The following is an 18088-nucleotide window of genomic DNA, read 5'->3' on the forward strand; positions in this document are numbered from 1 at the left end:
CCACATTAATTATCTCTTCATAATTAACTGTCATTCTTAACTGGGATGAGCTGATCTCCCCCCAGCACTGTTCTTACTGTAATAATTATCCAAGCCCGAATCATTGGTGCGTGTTTCATTAAACAGATGGCTAAACAGTCACATGAAGATGGTGGAGTTTAAAAGTCACATTTTAATTGGGGATTTGAGATGTGATTGCTGTTGGCACAATGTAAATGTGTCTTTCCTTCTATGTGCATGTAAAACCTTCCATCAAACCAACAAACTACTCCGGTTTTGGTCTCCTGAACTTTTGTTACACATCTAGGATGCTGCAGGGTTGTTTGTTTGTCTGTTTTTATAATTATAAAAAAAGTAAAAAGAAATCACGAATATAAGCTTTTGTTCATGGGTTAACTTGCTGATGCTCTGGAGTCCAGTGTTTAAGTATAGCTTAATCACGCCAGATTGGGAGCAACTGTGACACCCACCCGAGATTTTTAAGTAGAATGCATTTTTTTTCAAAATAATGAAAACAAATGATTCAGTTTCAGTAGGGCCCTAAATTAACGTGATTTCTTCTAATCCTGTTACTTTATAAAATACATAATTTCAGAATTTTGCAGCTTGGATGATATGCATATCTTATGACCCCCCCAAATGGTGTATCTATGCTGGAACACAAAATTGTTACAGTGTGAAAAACTGCAGCTCCTAAGGGACCCCGTCTATGGACCAGGTAGCTTCATTTGTAGACACCAGTGAAATAAAGTGACAGTTCAGCAACTAAGTCAGACAGATCTGGATGCTACTGTGTAATCAGCTACCTGCAGTCTGCTCTTAAATCCCTCTGAGCCTCACTCATTCTGCCAAATATCATTATTTCTATTTTTATGAATAGCAAAACTGATGTTCAGTCAATAAACTATGACTAGGAAAAATAATCTATCACGGGGCAGTTGTTAGAATTCCATGAAGTAAGGTACATTGAGTTACAAGTTTATTCAAGAAATATACTTAATGAGCACTTATGTTAGGAACTGCATCAAGCCCAAAGATACGGAGATAGATTCAACACTGTCTCTGTTATCAAGGAGTTTACAAGTTAGTACAGTGCCTAACACACAGGATATAATACACACGTAATGAAACGTGTTTATTGTGGATTCAACCTTTTGTCAGCAAAACATTCTCTGACATAATCTTAGCAATGTTCTCCTAGAGCAGTCTACCCAGGCAATGGAAATAAGAGCAAAAATAAACAAATGGGACCTAGTTAAGCTCATTATAATGTTTGTAAAACTGAAATACCAACTACAGAGTACTGTGGAACACAGAGCACATAATACACAATGGCTTACCATCCAATTAGTTTCCGCTACAAAGTAGCACATTGGTAAATGTCCACTCATTCACTCATCTTTCATTCAACAACTTCAATTCAATTGAATTGAACATGGACCGAGCAGCTTTCCCGAGCACCTAATGGTACCGCCTAAGACACAGCGGATGATACAGAGATGAACAAGTTAAGCACAGCAGGTCAAGGAACAGAACTGCTTATTAGGGAGCTAAGGCTCATAAAGAAATAACAGGAATATAAGACAGGATAAAATAAAACTATGAAAGTGCCACAAAGTACAGTTTGCACATGGAAGAAAGAAAGATCTAAGGCTGCTCTTAGCTAGAAGTGGGTTGTCAATAGCTAAAGACATACTTGACTTTTGTCCTCCAAGGAGTCCAACAGCTTGAGACAGCAAGGGTTTCCTGGCGAGCAGTGGAACACACTTTCAGATTAGATCGCCTTTTACCATGTTCCTCAGACACCAGGTACTTGCTGTGCAGGAGTTTTTATATTTGTTATTTCAAGTGTTACTGGTTTTCATGTATAAGATACGTGTGATTTATTTGCATTTTTCCCATGAAAGGGATCCAGAGTTCAGGGATACAAGGTCACAACTGATGAAACATGGCTGAGAACCAAGACCCATTGACGAAAACCAAGGTGCTTTTCTTCAGGTTTGCTCAGCAATGCTGCTAATTTTCCAGTGACTCCTAGCGTGTTTCCATCTTCACAGAGCACATTTCAGGTCCACCAGAGACAGCCTGTGAGTGGTCATCTCAGTAGCTGTCTGAAGCATCCTTCTCTTCCTCGCTCTGGAGGTACAGTTTAGCGAGGTGCAGGTGTGTCAATTAAAAGCAGTTTCTCTAAAAAATATTTGAAGACCTTTTTTGCTTAATACTTTGAAGACTGTCTTCTGACATCTATGTTGAGGACAAGAATTGTGTTCAGTCTGTTTTTCTGTTTTGGATAATTTCTTGTTTCTTCTGGAAGACATTTAAGAATCTCTTGGGTCTGCTCAAAGTTTTGCCTAATGAACAAAGGTGTGGATTTGTTTTTATTTGTACTGCTCAGAACTGTTCTATTTCTCTGTTCCTAGTATCCATGGTCTAATCAATTCTGAAAAATTCTTCCTCCTCATTTGCTTGAATGTCGTCCCTCTTCTAACTTCTCCTTTGGAATGTCCATTACATCTATAACTTTCTATTCCCCAAGTTAACTTTTTTCCCTCAAATTCTCCTTCTCTATTTTCTTTCTGTGAATAATTTCCATAGTTCTCTGTTCCAGTTTTTCAATTTTCTCTTCGGTTGAATCATCTTCTCTGCTATTTAACCCATCTAGTAAGGTTTTAATTCCAAAATTTATAATGCTTACCATTTAGTTTTTTGAAGTTGTAATTTGATGTTTTTACTTCCCCTTTAATGGAAGAGTAATCCTTCCATGGTCCAAGCTTTATATACAGTTCTCCACTAATGTTTCTGCCTAGTCCCAAACCCAAATCCACATCTCCTCAACTTGAGCTGGCATTTGAATCCCATGCATGATCTGTTTGGGCTTAAGTTTACTTTTTCTATCTTCCTAGTCTATTACTGTATCAAATTAAGGGCTATGAGTCTTTTTTCCCCCATTAATTTCAAGGCTTAGGAATTTGCTTTTTTTCCAGCTTATTTATATATCTTAAAGATGTTATATTTCACTCAGGATTTGTATGTATTTGTAGAGGGAAGGGAGCAAGACGTGTGAAGGGTATTCTACAAGACTCAGGTCAACATTTTGCTAAAACTAAAAGATCCATTGATGAGTAATTCTGACAACCATGATGGCTATATTCTTTACACTTCTGTATCTGTACACTATATTAAAAACTCTTCAACTTTAATACATTTAGTAAATCAAGACAGAACAGTACCCATGAACCCTAAGTCAGGGAAAGTCAGAGGACCAAGACAGCCCACACCGAAGGAAGGAGCAGCAGTCCTGCGTGATAACTGAAGGCACTAAAGGAAATGATTGAGCATGTTTGCAGGGTAAGAAGAGGCCAGATTACATGCAAAACATTTTATTTTACATTATCACATGTAATAGTAATACCTCAACAGCCCTCTCCTTTAGAAAAATGGAGACTCAGAAACATCACATAAGACTATGTTTCAAAAAGCCATACCCCTAACATACTATAGTAAGAAGTTAAGAATTTGTCCTGAGATGACAAAAGTTTGACAGTTTCAAAGCCAGAATTGAGGAAGACTATTCTAGGGGCAAAGGCAGGATTAACGTAAAGCCAGTGAAGTTTAGGCACCAGGGTTCTTCAACAGGATTCTTCTACTGGCGTTTCTGGATGTTATCAGCATTTTAGGTAGGGAGGGGAAGCCAAGTTAAAATCAAGAGGTATTGATGTGTGTGTCTGAAAACTGCCTAAAGACATGCTTGAAGAAAAATATTTGAATCTTCAAGATTTTTCTATGTTTAAAATGTATTGGGGGTGGTTTTTTTTTCCAACTGTAGATATTCATCCTTCTACTTAATATTTTGCCCATAATTTATATTATATTTTCTTTTGAGAAAAGGTCCCAAATTTTATAATTTTCAGGCGCAAATTCTAGTTCTGTCTCTGCTCATGATTTAGAGGGTAGAGAAGGAGTATGAGATGGAAGTAAGGAGTTGAGTTACAAGGATTATGCAAGAATATAGGTATGAGGTATAAAAGGTTAGAAATAACCTTATAAAATTCAAAAGTATGGGACTGATTTGGGAAACACAGCAAAGGAAGAATAAACAGAATTTAGCCAGTAGTAGGATGCAAGTCATCAGTCTAAAGAGGGCCAAATCTCATTCCAAGCTTATGAACACTGGTGTAAATGACCATGGTGGTGCTATTGCTGGAAAGAGATAAGTAAATAGGAATTTACTGGTGATTTGGTAGATGAGGTGGAAGATCAATGGAGAGAATGGGTGATGGCAGATACCAAGAATCCAGAGAGGATATAACAGAACATTTGTCTAGCATCGGACTGATATTTGGAATGAAATACCAAAGCTTTGTATATGACTAGGATCTACCTTCAGAGTAGGAGTCCTGTATACAGGGGCAGAGCCCTGCAGCTGGGGACGGGGTGGTATGCAGTACATGACCAAGCACAGAATCCTAAGAAGTGCCCCAAGTAAAAAGGTACATGAGGAGAAATAGGACTGAGTCTCAAGAAAATGAGGTGCTTTGTAGTTGAGGATGCAATCTTTGGATTTGGTGCAAAGGTAGTTATGTGATCTCACAGGAACTAATTCAATATAGTGGTGAGAATCAGAGCCTGAATATGACGGACGATCGAGGGAGTTGGTGCTGACAGGTGCAATTTGTGAATACAAAATAACCTTTCAGGAAACCTGGCAAAGAAAGATGGACTCACTGAGTCTTCAAAGAAAGACTGTAGGGGAGAAGTTAAAAGATTATATATTTTTTTGGAATCAGGGGACTTTTTTTTTTTTTTTTAAGGCAGAAGAGACGAAAAGGGAAAACTCAGTGGAAAGAGAAAACTGAAAATGTGACTGTTGAGATGGTCAATGGAGCAACGTTCTGAAGGAGGACAGATGACAGGGGAGCAGGGGCAGCAGCCTACCCAGCGCTGATAAGACCAGGACACTTCCGCTGTAAAGACCGCAGGGAGTACTTGAAATACATTAGATGACTGGTGAAAAATTTGTAATATTGCTTGTGCAGGCTCTCTGAGTGATAGTAAAGACTAAAGTAGATCCACGCTAATAATGACTGAAGTAAAATCGAGATGTAGATCACTGAAACTGAGAAAGAGAAAGAACTGTGAGTTCAGATTAGATATTGAAGGTGGGGTGGAGCTCAGTGGCAGAGTGTGTGCTTGGCATGCTCGAGGTCCTGGGTTCAATCCCCAGTACCTCTGTTTAAAAAAAAAAAAAGAGTAGATATCATAATTACTAAGGAGGGTATTTTAGGATGTAATTGAAAAGAAATACTATGAATAAAGAACTTAGAGGGTGGTATGAAAGTAGGTTGGGGGATGGTAGATGGCATCTACCAAAGAGAGGGCAAAAAGTTTTTATAAACAGCAAGTGAGAAATTCAAACAAAAATGTGTTTGCTGATTAGCATCAATTAATTTAACTGGTCACAAAGAGAGAAACCTGCACATCTGTCCCCATGATGCATGAAGAACAGTGTGAAAAATAGTGGATGCACAGGTATAAAGTTTTTAATCAAGATCTTGTATGAAAGGGTAGGTACAGTTTCAATCAAATTTTTAGTTTAAAGAAGCACTTGAATTCTTTTTTTTAAATAATAGCTCTGTTTGCTAAAGAATGAACAGCAAGTGTCACTGTAGCTTTTGCAACGCCTACGATATGAGGAAAGCTGCGAACTGAAAATGAATTCTGATCTCTCTACATTAATCTGCATTAGACAAGAAGATGCAAAGGATGTGATCAAATTCCTTCAAAAAATGAACTATTTCCTAAATATTAAATACTGATTTTCTAATGGAAGAATTGTGAAATCAGAAGGTCAGGTATCAAAATTACTGAGGAGGGTAATATAGGGTATAATTAAAAAGAAACACTATGACAAAAAAATTAAGAAGATAGCAGGAAAGTATGGATGTTTCCATAATTAGATTATTGACACATTTATTTTTAAATTTTTATCTCTTTTCCTCCCAAAATAGACCTCAGAGACACCAAGGAAATATGTACACTTAAACGAATTAAACAAAAAGATAATTGGGACCTTATGAAGATTTGGGCTCTGAACTTCTTGACAGGCACAAAAGTGAACATACTAATTTATAATCATCCTGATGATGAGAAAAGATAAAAGCGCTCTATTTGTGCAAGAGAAACACATTTTTTTCATTACATTCTAAAACAGGGCTCTGAAATGAGATCATTTAGTAGCCTAATGGACAACGTCCCTGGTAAACTTTTACAAAAAATAGCCTGAGACTTAATTCTTCAAACAGTCAATTACATAATATTAAAAAGCAAGTAAATAGGTAATTTTTTTTTCAAGAAGCTGAGTTTATTAAATTCAAATATCTTAGCTACTTGATATAACTTGGTACAGTGGCAAAATACGAGATATAGGAGGAAAGATGGACTGGAAGTCTCTTAAACTATCGCCCCTAAATATTTTCATTTGAGTTTTATAAAAGTACATCTAAATGTATGCAGTATGGTAAAAAGAGTCTCTAAATAATGCAAATTCAGAAAAATAAAAAGAGAAATCACATCACATGATACAGATAACACTCAGGTATGAGCCAACCCCACCTTGTTCATAAAGCTTTGCTTTTATGATCCTGTTACAGGTGCTCTTGAAATTAATGTCAGGACACCCTGGAGAAATATCTCTCTTTTCTGGAACAATCAACAAATACTCTTCAGAAAATTAGCTGAAGTAATTTGAGAGTCAACACTGCACAATGGGATCAATAGCAATTTGATGTATTTGTCTAAGGATTAATAGAATGGCTGCTTAACTCACAGGGTTCTTCAAGTCTAATGAACACTAAGACAGTACTCTGTATCAAACTTATTTGATTTATTTTTCATAAAACATACCCTTTATGTTCAACACTGAAGATTTTATGATTTGAGATGATTGGGAACAGAGAATTGGTGAATCTAACCTGTGGGTCTTGATAATTCCAATGAAATAAGAATGCTTAATATTCTAATATTTGTATGCACTCAGTGAAGTCAATACAAAGCATATGTGTTGTAAATTCTTAAGGGATATTGCAGAATAATTAAACATAAATAGATTTTATATTAACAATAGGAGAAAACTAGTCAAAGTGAATGCCAAGATTCTCAAGTATAGCACTAATATAAGTTGTGATAAACCACTTCTATGAGAACATCTCTTTGAATTCTTAATCAAAGTCAGCAGAAAACATGTAATTCAATATTTTGTGTTTTGTCTTGCTTACAGGGCCTGTTGACTTAGGGACCCTAAGTAACTGGATGAGCTAAGCTTGCTGAATGCCATTTTCATTTTACAATACAGAGTCCCCTATCAAATAATCCTACAATTTGCAATAATGTACAAAATTAAAAACTTCATTAGGTTGCCTGGTTGACATACTAAGTATTGCAAAATAATTTGCATGTAAAAATAATCATATATTAAAAATGACACATTTTCTTCATGTCTACTTAGAGCAAACACAAGAAAAGAATTTTCAATGTTATCTAACATTAAAATTTAAAATTACGAGGGCAAAAATATGAATGTACAATACTTAGTTGTAATTACTATCTGCCCCAGTCATGCCTTTTTCTATCTGTTCTAAAAAAGGATGAGTGTTCAAAATGATGACACGCTCCATGACAATGATACATAAATCAATCAAAATTGCACGTGTCAACTAGGTGGTGAATTTAATTTTTATTTCCAGTAGTACATTACAGAATAATGTATTTTTTAAAAGGGGGCTAAACTACAAATCAGTATTCATCCATGCTGTTCATTAACGTTTATTTATATTAGGCTTTGTATTATTACTTAAGCATTTCACTTCCCACAACTTGTAACCTCAACAAATCATGATGATCAGGGAACATGTTAAATTATCCTAATAAACAAGTCAGGCATCTCTCATAGTTCTCATTACTTTGTAAGATGTAAATGAGTAAGAAGATGAACAAGTGAAAATTATTAAAAATTAAATACAGTAGCATTTCTTTCCAGCATTGTTTCCTTCAAGATTAGTGCATGAACCTACTTGATTTTGTATTACGTTAACTTTTTGTCTTTCTCTATAAATAGCACAAGGTTTACAACAAATAGATGTCCATATTTGGTAAATAAATGCAACTAATTAAAAAAACGGCGATTATCTCAAATAGACCTTAGAGAAATTAAGAATTCTATATGACAATGACTTTTTTTTCCCTTAAAGAATGATTAGTACAAAAAATTATACCATGGAAAATAAGATAAATTTTACTGTAGGAAAAGAATCTCTAAATAACATAAAAAGATTAAAAAGAAATAGTAGTGCCAGATGCTGGTAGAATAAAAACCTTGATATATAGCATTATTATCCTTATTGTTACTGAAAGGCAAAAATATATACTGTGCATTGTGCACTAAATGAGACATATTTAGTCTCAGATGGAATTTTACATCAAATGCCAATTTGATGATGAACCAGATGTCAAAGCCCGGATTCTAGGCTTTTATTCCTGGTTAGATATCCTTTTTATCTGTCATTTTTCTCCTATTGAGTAAGTGATAATAATTTTAAAATAATTCAGTAATGAGGGAAAGAGCTATACGTTATTCAAGCCATCTGTCCTTCTCTCTTATGCCATATACGACCTCGACTGTCATAATTTAACTTGATCGGGCACAGTTATACCATTTTATTTTTAAATGACTTAGGCACCACCAACTCCAGCTTTAATACAATTACTCTGAGAAATGAGGACTTAAATGCGGTGTTCTGTGATTCTATAAAACACTCATTCTGGATAGCTATTTTTCAGATGATGGATTAAGTAATACTTGGTGGATTACATTTTCAGAGTTAAGACTTACTGAGTGGTTACCGTGTGTCAGAAATGGCTTGTTGAGCTTTATGTGCGACACCTTGTATAATTCTCTCCTCTATAAATTAGGAGCTGTTCTCACTTCTGGGGGAGGGACCTGAGCACAAGAAGTTGAAGTAACCTGCCCGGGTCACACAGCTACAAAGTGGTGAAACCATAACTTGGGACCAAGATCCCTGGGGACCGAGCCTTGTGCTACTAACCATCGGGGCAGACCCTCTCTATAAGAAACAGTCATTTATCTTTCATAGAAAAATTGACACTAGAGGATTTATTACTTGTCATTCATTTTATTTATATCTGAAGTTATTTCTCATATACGACACACTCTGAAGCCTCTCCTTTATTTATCTGCACCAACTCCTGCTTCATCACACCTAGTAAATTAGAGGCACTCATGACAAACACTCACAGCCTTGGCTTTTACGGAGCCTTCTCAAAAGTAGAGATAAAACAGTTTCAGAACATTTCTAATACATGTCCACTCACATAAATAAAAATAGAAAGAAATGAAAAAAGTTCTCTGTAAAAACTGTTTCTACGTGTAACAATCCGATCAAGGTGAGATAGAAGAAAGTTCAAAAACCATTGATACACCTCATTTCCACCCAAAATTAATCTAACACCAGTGTAGTATCATCCATCTATAAAGCCCAGAGGATTATAAAAGCTCATGTTAATTATCCACAAGCACATAAATACACCAAGTGCCCCAAAGCCTTATTTTTCACAGAAGGATTTCATTCCCAATCTTTATTTTCGTGACCTGCTATTTGCTTAACTTTTGGTATGAAAACAGTATTACTTAAAGGGATCCACTCATTTCTTTTTGTTCCAGAGAAATCCATTCTCATGTGCCATCTAAAGCAACCACTGGTGTTTCAGTTCAAGACACGACACACCTTAGATCTGCGTCAGTCATGACAGAAAGAAAACACACACGAATGAGACGCTGGGTCTCTCTGATGTCCACTCACATCCCCCTCATTGCCTACGACACGGCGCCGTGTGGGCCTGCGAGCTCTGGTCTCAAGAGATGTTCCTTATTCAATCAACAAAGGGGATAAGTACTTCAGGGAGATGAAAAGGAGGGGGAAAAAAAAAACAGACAAGCAAACGAAACCCCCTTGGACCTGACGTTATGGACAAAATTAAAAAGACACTAAGATGGAAAAAAAAATCGTGTCATGGTTTACATGTGGGGTTTTGATGGAATCTAGGGCTGTGTTTTAATTCAGAACTCACCATCTCAAAACCACTTCTTTTCATCCGCCTGCAGGACTTGAGGTAAGTACGTATGCGTTTTCGGGCACGCTCTTGATACTCAGGGAATTGTCGCCTGCATGAGTCAATGATAGCCTGGATCTTTTCTTTGGGCTGCTTAGAGATTGGGACCATTCGGTCCAAGTTTTCATCTACAAACAGCCTGACAAACATCTGTTGGCAAGAGGGAGACAGAGGAGAAGGGTTTGGAGGGCTGCTCTCTGCTGTTCCTAACTTCCTGTCTTGATTACCGATAGGAAAATACTCTTTTCTGGTTTATGCACTGGAGAACTTTGCAATGGAAAGCCAGAAATTTTAAGCAAACACCCTTTAAAGGCTTTCTAAATGGTTGGATTAAAAAAATTGAGAGAGAGAAAAGAGAGAGAGAGAGAAAGAGGCAGACAGACAGACAGACAGACAGAAAAGTCTAGACTATCGCGTAGAAAAAAATCGAGAAATAACAGTAGACTGCGACAATTAAGCACCCCATAAAATCCTCTATTAGTAATAAATATGACTGTTACATGGCTACACTGCGCAGTCTATAATCTCTGGAAACAATTGACTCTTTTGTCATGCATAATTAGGTAATCCGGGATAGCGAAAGAGGTAACGGATGACAGGCAGACTCTTCGGAGGGATAAACTGAGGCTCCCTTCATCCGCTGGGTAAACATGCATACTCACACAACACAACTCCAGTTCTCAGCTCACATTTGGCTTTAAAATTCTAAACAAAACACAGCAATTCTGGTGTCTGGTTGGCAAAGAGTGTTTCATGTACTTTTTAAATCCTTCTGCAAATTAAACAAACGTGCCTCTAAAATATCCACGTTTACCAACAAGCGACAACATGGAAGTGGAGTGGTAAAAATTCAGCCACACGGGGAGGGTGGCAGGACTCACATTAAAAGCTTTCAGCCGCTCAGCCTCAACGCCGTCGGTCTCGTTAACTTTCTCAGGGTCCTCGTGGTCGTCGTGGTCGTCTTCATCCTCATCCCCCCTGTTCAGAGACAGGTCCTCGGCCATCCGGTCTACACTCTCATTTTTGCCGGAGTCGTAGCTTGAATAGCTATGTGCAGGGGACTGAAAAGAAAGGGGGAGATTGCTGCTTTGAAATTCTTTGCACAAGCTGAGCCACTTCACTTTGTTTTTCATTCTACTTGTTTCTCAAAAAATCTGGTTTCGATGAGTTGATAATGCCAGAGTTGTGGCCCTTTTACTGTAAATGAAAATTAATTAAAATTAAATCAAATTAAAAATTCATTTCCTCAGTCACACAGTCACATTTCAAGTGCTCAATAGCCACCTAGAACATTTCCATCACTGTAGATTCATTGAATTCAGCTTTTCGAGAGCAATTACTGTTTCCATTCAATATACATATTCCAAAAAAAAAAAAAACAAAACCCAACCTGTAATCAGTTTTGCGAAAGAATCACTGAATCCCATATTCTTTGAAATAGAAATGAGCTCAGAACTTAGTCAAACTACATTAGTATTCTTGAAACAGACAAGGAAACTGAGGGATAGATGATTTGCCCAATAAGGACTATACAAAATATTCATATTAGGAGTGCTATTTATAAGACAACATGCCTTAAAATCAGTTTATAATTTGTCTATGAGTCTTAAAATAGTATCTGATTTTAGTTTAGGAAAAAAGAACTGGTTTCCTCTTAATCATTGGTCAAGCTTGGTGCTTCGTGATGTGTAAAAGGTGACAAATGCCAACTGAGACAATTTTCACAAACTTTGGTAACTGTGTCCAAGATCAATGGGTCCTGCTGCTGGTGTTTCTTACTTCTTTGTTAGCCCAGCACCTGTTTCATTCAGAATGAGCCCCTGCTTCTGCTTCACCAGGTGAAAGCACCAATCCTGTGGGAACCGTAGGATTTCTACCCTCAACTTCACCTCTACGAGAAGAAAGCTTGCCTGTAACCAAAATCAGGTTGAATCCAGCAGAGCTAAGCAGAATAAAAAACAGTCCTGATAACATCATTGGAGCGCCTAGATTCAACTGTGCCTGAAATGAACCTGTGGACCCTTCAGCTGTGTGGGATACTACATCCTCTCCGTCCCCCTTCCCCTTTATACTTCTGCTTAAATCTGAGGTTTGGTCATTTGCAGCTGAGCCTGGAGTGGTACAGAAATCCGTCATTAACAGGGTCAAATTAATGACCCAAATTTCATACATGTTGACTCAGAGACATAGGCGGCCCCAGCTAAACAGTAATTTTTCTGTAAACAACAGCAGCTATCCTCAAATCTTTCAACAAAATCAAATGCTTTGGAGAGACCTTTAAATGGGAAATTTTACATCAGCAGTGTTCGAAAACGCCTCTGTGCAATGATAACACATGCGTTGCCTGCTTTAAGGACTGTACTAATATAATACTCCTGTAATAAGCAGAATAGAGCTAACAAAACTAGAGTAGATCACTGACATTAAAGATGGAGTTACAATTTACAGTTCAAATCACCAACAAGATGGGATTACCTAATAAAATACAAGGCAGATATTCCACAGGCTTGAAAAATATACCATATATACTTTTTAAATGGCAATGTGTAATGTTTTAAAAATGTTATGATACACTTATCTGAATGCAAATATGCTGGGCTAGTTTATTCTTTCTAGACATGACGTGAGACACGCAAGCCAGCTGTCTGCTACAAACACCACCACCTGGAAATATGGAGTATTACTAATATGGTTACTCAAGGTAAAGAAAAAATCCATCATAGAACTGAGAATATTCAGGATCTAAATCTAGAGCATGAGCAATGTTTTTTTTTTTTCTTCTACAATATAAACCAAAATTTTTATAACTCTGAATTCTGTTTCTCAGATGGAGTGTCACTTCTAGCCTGTCTCACTGTTGAAGATCTAACTAGCTTTTAAGGCCAAACCAATTAAGTTCAATTTCCCCAAAGATTCCCACCTCCACCTCAGTCTACTTCAGTCTTTCCCTCTGCTGCAAACTCTTAATACGCACTGGCATTTGACACAGCATTAAACACCACCATTGCCGTCTACTTCTCTTTTCATGTTAACATGCACTTGCCTTCAAGCTAGACAGAGATACGAATCAAACCATAGCCTTCTGCCTTCCCCCTCACAGCATCCAAGGAGGGTTCTCTACAGAGTAGGCACTTAAGACTGCAGTTTTCCCTTTTCTACAAGGTATTTGGTCTTAATAAATGGAAGAAGATAAGCCACAGACTGAAAGAAAATATCTGCAAAAGACACATCTGTTAAAGGACAGTTACCCAAAATATACAAAGAATACTCAACAGTAAGAAGACAACCAACCTGATTAAAATACGGGCCAGAGACCTTAAGAGACACCTCACCTAAGAAGATACACAGATACACAGACAGCAGACAGGCATATGAAAAGACGCTCCCCAGCACATGTCACTGGGGAATTGCAAATTAAAACAAAAGTGGGACACCATTATACACCTATTAAAATGGGTTTATTTCTGGGCTCTCTAATCTGTTCCATTGATCTATGTGTATTTTTACGCAAATACCATATTGTTTTGATTACGATAGCCTTGTAAGATAGTCAGAAAGAGGGACGTATGATGCCTCCAGCGTTGCTCTTCTTTCTCAAGATTGCTTTGGTTTTGTGGTTCCATAAAATTTTTAGAATTGTTTTTCTTATTTCCGTGAAAAATTCCATTGGAATTTTGATAGGGATTGCATTGAATCCGTACATCGCTTAGGGTAATATGGACACATTAACAGTATTAACTCTTCTAGTCCATGAGCACATATCTTTCCATTCATTTGTGTCTTCAACTTCTTTCATCAATGTCTCCTAGTTTTTAGTGCACAAGTATTTCACCTCCTTGGTTAAATTTATTCATAATTATCTTATTCTTTTTGATACAATTGTAAATGGATTGTTTTCTTAATTCCTCTTTCTGATAGTTCATCATTGATGTGTATAAATGCAATAGATTTCTGTCTGTTGATTGTGTATCTTGCAACTTGACTAAATTCAGTTGTTTTTTTAAAATATCAGTTATTGATTACTGAATCTACCGGGAAATCTTAACATCATTAAAAGTGTGATGACCAGATACTGTGTGCTTTCTGATGTGACTGCAAAATGAAGCATACAGCATAAATTAAGAAGCAAGCTCATGAAAAAACAAAAAAAAGAACTTGAATCTAATCAAACTTTAGTCTAGAAATTGTGGTTCTCAAAGTGTTCTAGTCAGATCGGCAGTAACTGCATCTCTTGGGAACTTAGAAATGTACATTATCGGTCCCCATTCCAGACCACCTGAATCAAGACACTTCGGGGACCCATAATCTGTGTTTTAACATACCTTCCAGGGGATTCTGATGCAGCGCAAGTTTGAGAACCACTAGTCTGAAGCTAATTTCCATTTATAGGAAATAAGGCAGATAAAATAACAACTTAAAAGACATCAGAGAAAGCAGACAGACGAATCTAAAACATGAGACATTGTACAGGACAATTGACTTTGTTTCAGGCAGTATGTTAGTGACAGAGGAAAAAAATGTGACATATTAGAAGAGATTTAAAAAGATTTATTAAAATGAAATGTGTTTGCCTTGCTTGTATCATGATTCAAATAAAAACCAATGCAAAAAGCTAATTTTGAGAAAATTGGGAATATCTGACTTACGGATGAGAGTATAAACTGATAACACTGAATTCTTATTAATTTTGTTAGATGTGACGACCTAACATTTGGTTAAGTAAATATTTATGTAAGAAAATGTCCACGTTTGTTGGAGGCACATATTGAGGTATGAAGGGATGAAATGATGTGGATACCTAGAATTTGCTTTCAAATATTGCAGGAAAAAAAAGAAAAAAATGAAAAAGTAAAAAACATGGAAAGTCTGGGGAATTGTTATTGAACTTGGGTGATGGGTATAACTCCATGTATTATATTCTCTATTTTTAAATACATTTTAAACTTTCAAAATGAATTTTAAAATGTATATATTTTATAATTAATTTATCTCCTCCACTTTGAATTTTTATAGGACAATCATTTATTCAAGAACATTTAAAGAAGCATTACTTAATACTTAGAGCATTGTTTTAGGCTCATAGGATTGAATAGGTCCAAATTTTTTGAGGTCTGAAAGTTATAAAATCTGCAGAGAGAGAGTGTATTTGAAAACTTAGAAAAGTGAAGATTTACTTAAAATGAAAAAAATCACAATAAATTATAAGATTCAAAAAAGCAAATGCTACAAACCACACAAAATGCAGAAAAATAATATTTTTAAAAATAATAACTCCCTGCTGCAACTCTTTAAGACTGTTTCTTGCCACATTTCTTGGCTGCATGCTCTGCAAATGCTTCTTCATATGACAATGACTTTGTATTATCATATTTTATAGAGAGACTAGAAAAATAATTCAGTCTTTAGCATATCTGATGGAAATGTGTCTTTTATTGTTGGCAGTTTAGAAACGTTCCTATGCTCTCCAAATTAAATATTGCTAATATCATGCAAATTGTTACATTGCTTTCAGTTGGGAAAACTCTCAATCAAGTTCCTTTCATATTTAGGCATCTTAAGTTTTCCTGGGAAGTGACTGACGTCTTCATTAAAGTGACATTTATGAGTTTTATGTCTTCTTCATTGATATTAGTATTTTCTGTCAAATCCAATATGAAATTTAAATCTTTTCCCAATGTGTTAATATAATTCATTTCTCTTCATTAACTGTGTTTTTCTTCCTTCCAAAGAAATAACTGCCCTTAGTAAGACCTGAAAATTTTTATTATAAGTCATTTCCTTCTCAGTATAAAAATGTCTACTGAATTCACTTCTCATTTTTTATTTTTTTCATATTCCATTAATATTTTGTCTGAGTTTTCTATTTATTAAATAAATAAAAGAGAACATAATGATATAGCTTTCATATATTTCAAATTGAGAGTCTGTATCTTCTCACTTGTTTTATTCAAAAGGCCCAAAACATCTTTCTACACGGCAACTGAAATGCCATATTCCACTGTGTGATGGGTGCACAAGATACCTCTGTATTGTTACAGGTGCATGTGACTTTGCAATTATGCATTTGTATAACCACAGATTGCTATTTGTTTTTTTTTACTTACTAGTTTACCATTGTATACATGCCTTCCCAAGATTGAGATTAATTCTTCTTAAACATTTTGGTTAAAGAAGTCACATTTGACATTTCATCTGGACATTTGCCAAGTGTTTGTCCAAGAAGAGATCAAATTAAAAATTACTTTGAAGATTCTCTCGGAATTGCAGTTACTTGAAAACCACTTCATTTCATAATCTCTGAAAGCAAATCTCTCTCACTGAGTAATTTTAAAACGATAGCTACTTTTTGGCACTTCAAAATGATATGAAACATTTTTTTAAGGTGGTTCTTCAAGATACAGTTTGGCTTGCATGGTGGTTCTCTCATTTTGGCCTACATCAGAATAACCCAAAGGATCTATTAAAATACACTGTGTTGGACCCCCTTCAGAAGGTCTGCAGTGGGACCCAAGAATTTTGATTTCTAACAAGTGCCCAGATGACATAGATGCTACTGGTCTTCATCCACTGGAGATGCTGTAAACAAAGATACCATAGACTAGGGTGACTTAAACAAAAACATTCATTTCTCACAGTTCTGGAGGATGGGAAGTCCAAGACCAAGTTATCATAAGACTTGATGTTTGGTGAGGACCTGCTTCTTGGTTCATGGGTTATGAAATTTGTCAGCATGAAATAACTTATGATGGCTAACTGCTTAATGTGTAATCCAAGCAGAATTATTAAAAATTTTTAAAAATAAGTGTAACTAAGATCAAAGATTATACTGTTAAACTAGATAATAGATCTTCATGAACTATCTAAATCATTAAGGTAATAAATACATTGAAACATGAAATGCTAAGCATAAGTTTATCTGCTTTTGGCTTTTAAATTTTTACAGAGAGACAAAAGATAATGGGGTCTATTAATAAAATGTCTTTGTCATATTAAAAATTATAATATAAAAACATTTCTCTACAAACTAAATTTTCATATTTTTACGTATTAGCCCATTTGTTAACCTACCATGTAATGCTAATATATAATAGTCAGTTCACCATTGCCTACTACCTAGTTTTCACCAGAAAATAAAGATTACTAATAGTAAAAAGTTTATTGTACACACACCAGAAAGGCTGTTTCTGAACTGGGAACTCTCAGACCACAACATGGAATGCATGAGGCTCAGGGCTACATTGTTATAAAGCAGCTTATATAGTGAGAAGGCAGTGACTGTTCATTCTTCACAGTTATTGGCTATAATATTAGAATTTTTAAAAAATAATAATGAATTGGTTAATGGTTACCTCATTTCAGCTATGGGGAACAGTTTGTTTTGCTTGTGATGTTCAGAGACATAAGCAAGAAATGACCCAGGTCAAGTTAATCATGCAAAACAACCTAAACTGAACTTTGCTTGTATGACTAACATGATTTTATCTTCTCAGGGAATTTTCAAGGTTGGTTTCTATTTGTAGGTTTTTTTTTTTTTATATTAATGAGATAGTGTGCATTGCTTTTTTTTATAATTAATCTTTGAAATCTGGCACCTGTTTTACACTTACAACACCTCCCAGACTAGTCATATTTCAAGTGTTCAATAGCTACGTATTCTATGTTTGCATATGTTACAAAATGATCACCAATCAGTACTAACTACAGAGGAGCTACTTTCAAAAGACATAGAATCCTAGGCAGATTACATGAAAGATAAAGAAAAACCTTTCATAATCTGTTAGTAAAAGCAGACCAATAATCTTAGAATTTTTGTGCTTTGTAATAGAGAGAAAAATTAAATTCTACTCTTGTATCAGTGTATTTCTGAGCTCATTTTTAAAAATCCTTCCAATTTATTCAATAT

At 35.7% G+C, this 18088-nt stretch overlaps 1 protein-coding gene across 2 annotated transcripts in view; it reads right to left on the reverse strand.

Moving 5' to 3' along the window:
• The window catches only part of LOC102522921 (nucleolar protein 4), a 79947-nt gene extending 68590 nt beyond the window's left edge, over nt 1–11357 (reverse strand). Inside the window, exons 1-2 of one of the 2 annotated variants that reach the window (XM_032467232.1) lie at nt 11067–11357; nt 10144–10335 (exon numbers count right to left, since the gene is read on the reverse strand). In XM_032467232.1, coding sequence (XP_032323123.1) covers nt 10144–10335; nt 11067–11318 — 444 coding nt within the window. In that variant the 5' untranslated portion in view covers nt 11319–11357. The remainder of the gene's footprint in view (nt 1–10143; nt 10336–11066) is intronic. The other variant, XM_032467233.1, reaches the window with a different exon arrangement.
• Between the last annotated feature and the right edge of the window lie 6731 nt (nt 11358–18088).

This window comes from Camelus ferus, chromosome 24 (genome assembly GCF_009834535.1).
Source record: "Camelus ferus isolate YT-003-E chromosome 24, BCGSAC_Cfer_1.0, whole genome shotgun sequence".
Classification (NCBI taxonomy): domain Eukaryota; kingdom Metazoa; phylum Chordata; class Mammalia; order Artiodactyla; family Camelidae; genus Camelus; species Camelus ferus.